The 8767-nt window shown below is 47.7% G+C and overlaps 2 protein-coding genes across 2 annotated transcripts; both read left to right on the top strand.

Annotated features, from left to right (window-relative positions):
- Positions 1 to 2129: 2129 nt before the first annotated feature.
- Positions 2130 to 2523, top strand: FMAN_14312 (uncharacterized protein; the record flags this gene model as incomplete). Its single annotated transcript, XM_041826238.1, has 2 exons — positions 2130 to 2348; positions 2404 to 2523. 2 exons carry the CDS (start codon positions 2130 to 2132, stop codon positions 2521 to 2523), a joined length of 339 nt encoding a protein of 112 aa, XP_041691598.1.
- A 4119-nt stretch (positions 2524 to 6642) lies between these two features.
- On the top strand, positions 6643 to 8399 carry FMAN_14311 (putative mfs-multidrug-resistance transporter; the record flags this gene model as incomplete). The annotated part of the gene is made up of 4 exons (XM_041826237.1): positions 6643 to 6952; positions 7004 to 7407; positions 7461 to 7987; positions 8036 to 8399. The coding sequence occupies 4 exons, from the start codon at positions 6643 to 6645 to the stop codon at positions 8397 to 8399; spliced, it is 1605 nt and encodes a 534-aa protein (XP_041691597.1).
- Positions 8400 to 8767: the final 368 nt, after the last annotated feature.

The raw sequence follows: 8767 nt of genomic DNA, 5'->3' as shown, positions 1-8767 counted from the left end.
TCTTCAAGCTTGGCGCAAAGGGCCTGGAGGACCATTAGTTTGGCGTTGTACTCTTCCGCGTGTTTACGYGCGAGATCATTGGCCGATTCGATAATAGAGATTGGTTGCTGTTCAGGGGTCGATGCGGGATTGGCACGCTCAGCTCCTTCCGTAGCTGCAGCAGTGGTGGCGGCGTTGAGTGGCGAGGACGGTGTCTGGGCCGTCCGCCCAGGTCTGGGTGAAACACCAATTAGGCTGTTCACGACCGCGGGGCTGTTCTGCAAGAGGGCTGCACGGGCTCTTCGGTTYAGATTAGCGGGAGTGTGGACCCCTAGATCGAAGGGGTCCGGGGCGACCAGGCGGGATCGTCGGAGATGAAGCCATCGCCTCGACTTGCGACTGCGCAAAGCGCAGATTGAAACGTTTGTTGTGCACTTGTTAAGGATTTTGGTGTAGACAGGGCCACTTTCTTGACACTCGTATGCCAAGAAAGTGTGATGACAGAGGAAGGGGAATTCCCCCTAGTGTATACAGTTCATTGGCTCTTGCTGGGTCTCGGGTACATTCCTCCAGATGGGACACGAACAGAAGCCGCTTACGACGCTGCTCTGCCYTCTCTGCTTCAACCTTGATACAAGACAGGGACCATTCCTCCATACCAATCAGACATTGTTCACTATGCTGATATCCGCATGTATCGTTGAAATCGAACCTGGCTATTATCTTTTCACATTCTTCTGAGACATTCTTGAGRTCGATTGGGTTCATGCGAATGGGCCAACGACCATCTGAAGACAATCTGCTTCTTCAAGGCCTTTGGACCAGGTATCACGGGCGGTATAGGGGCCAAGCTGCTACCAAGAATGAGGGCTAGAGCTGATAGTACCAGCTTCAACGATGGTTCTGACAATCAGCAATTGTCTACCATCGCAGGATAGATTGAGCAGTTGATAAGATCGTATTCTAGTTTATCACTGAGTTGGGTGGGCAAGAGATGCGCTGAACCGAGAGGATCAAAATTAGAGTCGGAAATTCAAGATAAAAATTTGACGTCGTTAGTCATCGCGCGACGGGTCGGAATTTTACCAAAAGTCCCGGTTCCGTTACCACTCTCCCACTTGTACTACTTACAGCTAACGTTCTTCGCTAAATATTTTCCACGGCCGATCGTCTCATAGTCAGCAACAGTTTCTTCTGCCTGGCTTGCTCTAAAGGCCGTGGCCGTGTCCGTCGGGTATGGCGATTTCTGCAACTCCGATGGCCTCTTTTACAGTTCGTATCGACGTGGGATCCTTCGGGTCAAGTTCTCAAAATGTGACTTTCCGCATCGGTCCGAATCGGATATTACGCTTATTTCCAAGTCCCGATGACTCCTCTTTCCACTAACGGCGTCGTCAGCGCTCAGACATACCACGGACGAGCCGGAAAGTTTAATCATCCCATCAGCTTCTTTCGTGTCTCATGTAAGTTTTGGTCCCTCATTTGCAAAAGTCTTCTGCTGGATATGACCATTTTCCCTTTTGTTTGCATCTCAAGTTGTGCTTATGAGCTTTTAGGCCGGCCAGTCACAGCGGCCTATTGTCCGATTTGTAACTGCTTGAGACACAGCCAAGGCCCTAGACAAAACTGACTCCACCTCTTCGGTACAAGCCGAGCCACGACTACCATAGTTGACCGGTTCGAACCATGAATTTCCTGTCGTTCTTAGTACAAGCTGTAGCAGCTGTTCCAATCACAAGATGAGGATACTGTAGCCATCCCGTCTTCTAAACATATCACTAACAAGTCTGCTTGTGTTAACAGTGCGATGACAAGAGGATAAAGTGCGCCCAGTATGAGCTATATCGATCTAAACGCCCTCGTTATAGTCGGCGACTTGTCGAACGGCTCCGTACACCAGAGAATGGTGTTAGATTAGCCAACATCGCTGCTAGCGAACAGATGCGGTTTCTACCCACTGCAAATAAACCTCTTCAGGCAAGCAGCCTCCCTCCATCTGAGCTCAGCACGAATCTGTTACTTCAATCGCACCCTATATCTGAGCATGAGGCTTTCGCCTATATATATATATATATCGGCAAGAATCCTGCGTTCAGCCGGGGCTGGGTGACTTCGGGGGGGAGAGGGGGGATCTTGACACTCTGCAAGACATGTACGAATCCTCTCATCATGATTCATGTCTTCAAAACATCACTCCTGCCACCGCTTACCTGTGTCTGTCACCCCACCATAAGTCATCTACACTCTACTCCTTGGCTCGCAACTGCTGTGGCGCCGCGCTGCGAGCGATTGATAGAGATTTAGCCTCGACATCAAGTAGCTTCAAGGACAGGACGCTCATATCGATAATGTTTATGGGCATGATTGAGGTTTGTCACACAATTTGTGGATACGCACCAGGATTGAGGTTGAGATATTTTTTAGGACATTGATCTTCAAGGAGTCAGTAAGAAACCATGCCACATGCTCGGTATTGCCAGAATTTACGAAGTCGTTGGTCATCGACTGCTCAACAACATCCACAAGAGGCAACTTGATAGGTAGATCTTCTCAGAATTGGTCAGTCGTTGTTCCCTCTTGTGCCCTCCGATGTTAACTATATTGGTGGTAAATCTCATCTCTCAACACTGGCAAACCCCTCGATTGTTTGACTGTTCTCGACACCGACTTAGATACGAACAACTTTTACATTCGCTTGGCACTTATCGCCACACGTATTAGTCACTTCTATCGTCGTGCGAAGCAGCTCTCATCAGGCGGAGCACTGGAGGCATTAGAGCGCCAGATGCTGCTACGGGATAAGCTCGTGTCCAGTCATGCAACAAGGAATGAGTATTCAATCAGAATTGGTCGAATTGAAAGTCTCGCTGCCACCGCAATGGAGCGCTTGGCAGACAGAAGATAAATAGCTAGCCAGTAATGTAAGCCCAGCACACATCTCGAGATGGATAGTTTACCTGGGCTGTGGCTTTAACATGACTTTGATGCTGTTCAATGCATTCTTATCATGCTGTCATAGCCTTGTGCGCATCGATTATTGCAACAAGCGACCAACGTTGGAGACGCGTTTAGCTGAAACGTCAATGCCGTTAGCAGGAGCACAATTAAAAAAACTAGTTGCTTCTATTTTCAAGGCTTTGCCGTATCTGATGGGCGAGGTTGATCAAAGAGGTGCTCGACTCCCCACATCGCAGCAACAGGCTATCGTTATTTGTCGCCTGATCTGGCCACTTGCTGTTGTCATTGTCAGCTCACAAAGCACCCATCAACAAATTCAAGATTGCCGACCAAGACTGAATTGGATTGGGGATCAGTATGGTATGAAGCTTGCCTCGGATGCTTTAACTTTAGCAAAAGACCTAATACATTAGTGTTATGACATCGCACTTCTCCCACAAGACCTTCAAGTTCGGGCAGCTAAGCTACTAGAGGATCGGCCTTATGATAAAGAGGCAAAAAATAGAGACACTTATATGAAATCAGTAACAAGCCAGCAAAGCCATTAGGTAGCAGAGTTTCCTTCTTTGGATTACTTTAGGAAATTTATCTGCCAACTCTGTTCAGTCCGAGTTCCTGAGCTGCCATAATCCCTGCTTTAGCATTGCGGTTCTTGGGCAGGAAGTTGTGTCATTAATGGAGACATCTTGATGGGAGTTGACCCAAATTTTGGTCTCCTCACATACCACATGAACAAAGGACTTCACACATTGAATTAGGTGGTCCATTTGTGATCTGCACGACTACTCTTCCTGCGTTCTTTGCCCTGTTGCGTACCATGTGAGGGAACATGAATTGCTGGAGATGGTATGTATCACTGAGAACTTGACAGCCACCGTCAGATCGAATGTCTCCAGAATAAATAGCGATAGGCACGGTGCATACTCATTTACATACCAGAAATGAGCTTGAGAATGTACTTGCCTTATCGATGTGAGTTATGGTACTCATGGCTCGGACTATCAGTTTGTTTCCCACATCCGAAATTGTTTACGCACCCATGGGTTAGCCTATTTCTTACCAAATTCGGCTTGATAAGTACATTAATGTAATAAACTTTACAAAGAGAAGAGTGTATTGTTTCAGAGCGGAAGGTGCAAGTGCTCAATACCGTAGCAATAGCGAGCATTTTGCACAAAGTCAGACCCAATCCGGTATTTATCAGGGTCATGGCAAAAAGTCCGGCCGTCACCAGTCACCTCACTTTAACTCTGACTGAGCTGAGCTTCACTAAGCAGGTGTGTGTGTTACGAGCCGAATGAACTACGTTTGCAATGGACGGCACAGGGCCTGCATGCGGTGCGGTTGTTTCGGCTGTGAGGACACTCACACCTCTTGGGCATAACTTACCACGATCCAGAAGTTATCAATCAGAGAGCAACGTTCAATTGCAATTAAGTTCAATGCTCTGCACTAATTCTATTAGTTGGCCCTTAACATCCGCCGCTGTTTGGCCTTCTGTTATCGCCTCTGCTGGACTTGCTCCGATGACTGCAGATTTACACTGTGAAATTCCTGCATATCGGAAGTGGTTAGCATGTCTGAGTTTAATGTTGTGATATTTGCGATATTCATATTATATTTTCTTAGTGCTCTGCTGTGACGGTTGGGTTTACAAATAAGTAAAGTAGTCCGTACCAAGTTTATGTTTGCAGGCTGCGTAGAGCGTGATGCTGAGCGTTGCGAAGTGTCAAGTCTCTTAATGATCAAGTAATGCGTGCTAGGCTTATTGATGTAAAGATGTTTTATTTTTAGCTGGTCAGCCAAGTCCTATTTCCTACTAAAGGAATGTGTATATACTGAGGTGTATGCGAGTCGAACTGAGCCGGTTCGACTCTGTTTGTCTTCCTTCGTCATACAAGTCGCATCTTATGTTATGTTATGTATATTTTTCGTCCGGGGGCCATAGGCCCCAAAACCCGCCTACTGTGGCATAGGACGTGCTGAGCTAAACTTGCTACAACTGCTATCGCATCCGAGTCCACCTTGAACACCCACAATGTCCACTTGCATCAATGGAGAGCGCCGGACGCCCTTTCCCCCAAGTGGCACCTGCCCTACTCGCAGCCAGCCCTACGGTAGTTTCAAGCACATCGCCTTGGACGTCAGAGTAGATAATCCAAGGAAAGTCGCCATTCAACTGCTATTCCATCTAGTTCATCCAGCACATTATCGGCACAAAGGCGCATTGCTTCCAAGAGGGTATCCCATCAGCGGAAACTTATCCCTCTCCAGCCTAGAATTGTCTTGCACAGATAGATCAGGGAGCTTTACACACCCAAAGGCAGGAAAGCCATGATGAGCCCTTAGATCACTGAGAGAAGGGTATAGCGTATTGCGCATAGATAATGATTCCTCTTGGCTGTTTGCACAATTTAGAAATCCACCTCCCAAGCCCAGAGGCGAACCCATGTTCAAAATTGTCACGCGAGCTCTTGTAGTACCGAGATCTGCTTTGACGCCTGCTGGTGTCTCAATATCAAGAAGATCCCTCGCAGCCGTCAACGTGTTGACTTCCCTGATCGAGATTCTGGGTGTTTTAAGCCTTGACAACTCTTCATGGAGATCTTCAGATCTATCTGTAATCTGGCCTTCGTTTCTGTATCACCCTTGTCCTTGTCTCTTCAAGAGCTTATCATATATTCCAGGTAAGACTGAATTGTTCACAAAAGGTATGAGCTCTGCTGAATTGATTCCTTTCTGAGCACCGGGATATCCAGGGAGGGGGGACTAGGAACGCCCTTGTTGATAGTGGCTTTAGCTTTTTTGGAGCATGCATCCTTGCGAAAAGCAGCTGGTGGTCGGCCGACAGATAGCTCTGTCCGTCCCATAATAATATTCTGCCAGTCTTGAATCTAGTTGCGAGATAAAACAGAGACTTTTGCGACGTTGGTGGCTCAGTTACAGATTATCGATTTGGGCGCTTTCAGTGGACACCTCTTGGTTGGGAACCTTGATGAGCAGCGACTCAGACTAGCGTAAAACTATTCACAATGGTGTTTTAAGAGGTCGGTCTTGGCATTTGTCACAAAGACAAAGAATAGACAAACTCATACCGAAATCACGTGAAGTATCATGTCTCAATATTTATAATCACTCTTTACTCTTCAGCCCAGTAGCATGTGATCAGCCTTGCCAGCACATGAGTAGACCCAATTCTGTTCACGATCAAACCCGGCCGGAGTTTCGGTAGGGAACGCACGGCAAATAGTGGGCTGATGCGACTCGGCTTTTCTCGTCTCCACCCCCCCCCCCCTTACAAACTCCGTCGGACAGTTTAAAACCCCGTCTCAGTGGATCCAGAGAAGGATTATCGAGAATGTCGGCGCTGCCAGATTGCGATTTCCAGACCCCTCCGAGAATATTGGACGAGATTATGCAGACTCCGTCATCAAGATCTAATTACATTCCTTGATACCTGCAAGACCGAAAGGTATTAGGCCCCTTTATGCCCAAATCTGGATCTTGCCACTCCCAAATCCGTCCTGTGACTCCGTTGTCACAGTAGAAATCATCTGTTGCTTACCCCGGCTTCGAGGCCCGCTGACCGGCGCTCCCGACGAAATGGAACCCTGATCTCGCCATATTATTATAAAGGGCTCGTCCTCCCGTCTTGGAATTCCTTTTGAGGAATAGTGTGAGCAATCATTGCAGGTTCACAACATCATGTCTTCTAGACCAGATTTGCCAAGCTCTTGTGTGAGCGACGATGAAACACTACGACAAAAGACACCAGAGTCCAAACCGCGACATAGCTCGTTGGTGAAACTTCTTTTTGACAGAACAAGAGTCAACCAGGCTGTTGAGAACCATAATTATCATGGATCAGGCTCCTTTGAAGATCCCTTCGTTGTTAACTGGATTCCTGATGATACAGGTAATCCGCTCAATTGGCCCAAGTGGTTGAAATGGACCATCACAATGGTTTCAGCCGCAACATGTTTTGCTGTCGGGTTTAGTTCTAGTGCCTATACAGGTCAGTATTATGATCCTCGACAATCCATGCAGCTGACATGTAATATGACAGGTACTATCGTGCCGCTCATGATCCATTTCAAAGCAAGCCATACACTCGTCACAGCTGGTGTCTCCCTCTACGTTCTAGGTTTTGCAGTCGGACCTCTCCTCTGGGCACCACTTTGCGAAATCTATGGTCGACAAATTATCTTCGTTATTAGCTACGGCTTGTACGTCGTGTTTAGTGCAGCATGCACTGCAGACAATGGTATCGCTACTCTTCTGGTCCTTCGCTTCTTCTGCGGAACCTTTGGTTCAGCACCTCTGACCAATGGTGGAGGTGTCATCTCTGATATCTTTAATGCTGACGAGCGCGCTATCGCTCTGGCATTCTTCTCTTTGGCACCCGCACTAGGTCCTAGCTTGGGTCCCTTCATTGGTGGCTACTTAAGTGACGGTCAAGGTTGGAGATGGGTAGGTCACCTAAGTCCTTGGTTCGGAGATCATACACTAACCAGAGTCTCCAGGTTATGGGATTGATGGCTATTGTTGCCGGATTCCTCTGGGTACTCGACATGTGCTGTGCTCCCGAAACCTATGCACCTTACATCCTTCAGAACCGAGCCGATTTTTTGTCCAAGAAAACTGGCAAGGTTTACATCTCCATCTACCAACACCAAGGCAAGGCCGATCCGCCATCCGTCATTCTCAAGAAGGCTCTCATTCGTCCTTGGCAACTCCTATGCTTCGAACCTATTGTTCTGCTTCTCTCCGTCTACGTAGCTATTCTTTTCGGAACCCTTTACATGCTGTTTGGCGCATATCCTGTCGTCTTCCAGCTTGAGAGGGGCTGGTCTGCTGGTAAGGGAGGTCTGGCCTTCCTGGGAGTTGCTGTCGGAATGGTGAGTGCCATTCCTACGATTGGACTCATCAACATATGGTATATGAAAGTCACGAAAAGGTTCAGCAACGAACCTGTACCTCCTGAATATCGTCTCCCGGGATGTATGCTCGGCGGTATCTGTGTCCCTGTTGGCATGTTCTGGTTCGCATGGTAAGATCAGGTCTTGTTATAGTCAACACCTCCACTAACAGTTGATAGGACATCATATCGTTCAGTCCATTGGATGTCCCCAGTAGCCGCTGGTGTCCCCTTCGGTCTCGGCATGTCTCTCGTCTTCCAAAGCATCTTCAGCTACCTCATCGATTCATACACCATCTACGCTGCATCGGTTTTAGCATCAAATGCCGTGTTGCGATCCCTTTTCGGTGCCGCCTTTCCACTTTTCACCAAGCAGATGTACGACAATCTGGGAACTCAGTGGGCCAGTTCTGTACCAGCATTTCTGTCACTGGCCTGTCTACCAATGCCTTTTATCTTTTTCAAATATGGTCCTGCTATTCGACAGCGATGCAAATATTCTGCAAGGGCCGCACAAGCGTTGGCCATGGCAAAGGAGGGCTAGATTCTGAGGGGTTGCCAGCTCATTTCTTAGTAATTTCTACTTAATACACAGAAGTCTATTACGCCCGGTAGGCCACTGCCCAGAGGGCTCTAAGCTAAAGATACATACATTACACCAGTATTTGCCTTGATCTCGCCAAGCCCTTGCAGTTCTTGTCTTGTTCTTTTCGGCCTGCTTGTCGTTTGTCGTCTTGATCCCTGTGGTTATTAGTAGTAGCAAGTCAACTTGAAGCCCGATTTCCTCCAAGTGTTCAGTTTCCTATTTTCGGCGGCTGAAGCGGTACCTGCTTGTAGTTGTACAGGGTAGTTGTTGTTGGTCTAGGTTAGCAGTGGTGTTATCATCTCTGTTCTAGGCGACCTGTAGCGATC

The sequence above is a fragment of the Fusarium mangiferae genome (assembly GCF_900044065.1).
Source record: "Fusarium mangiferae strain MRC7560 genome assembly, contig: FMAN_scaffold042, whole genome shotgun sequence".
Taxonomy (NCBI): domain Eukaryota; kingdom Fungi; phylum Ascomycota; class Sordariomycetes; order Hypocreales; family Nectriaceae; genus Fusarium; species Fusarium mangiferae.
This window is presented reverse-complemented; position numbering and strand designations above follow the sequence as displayed.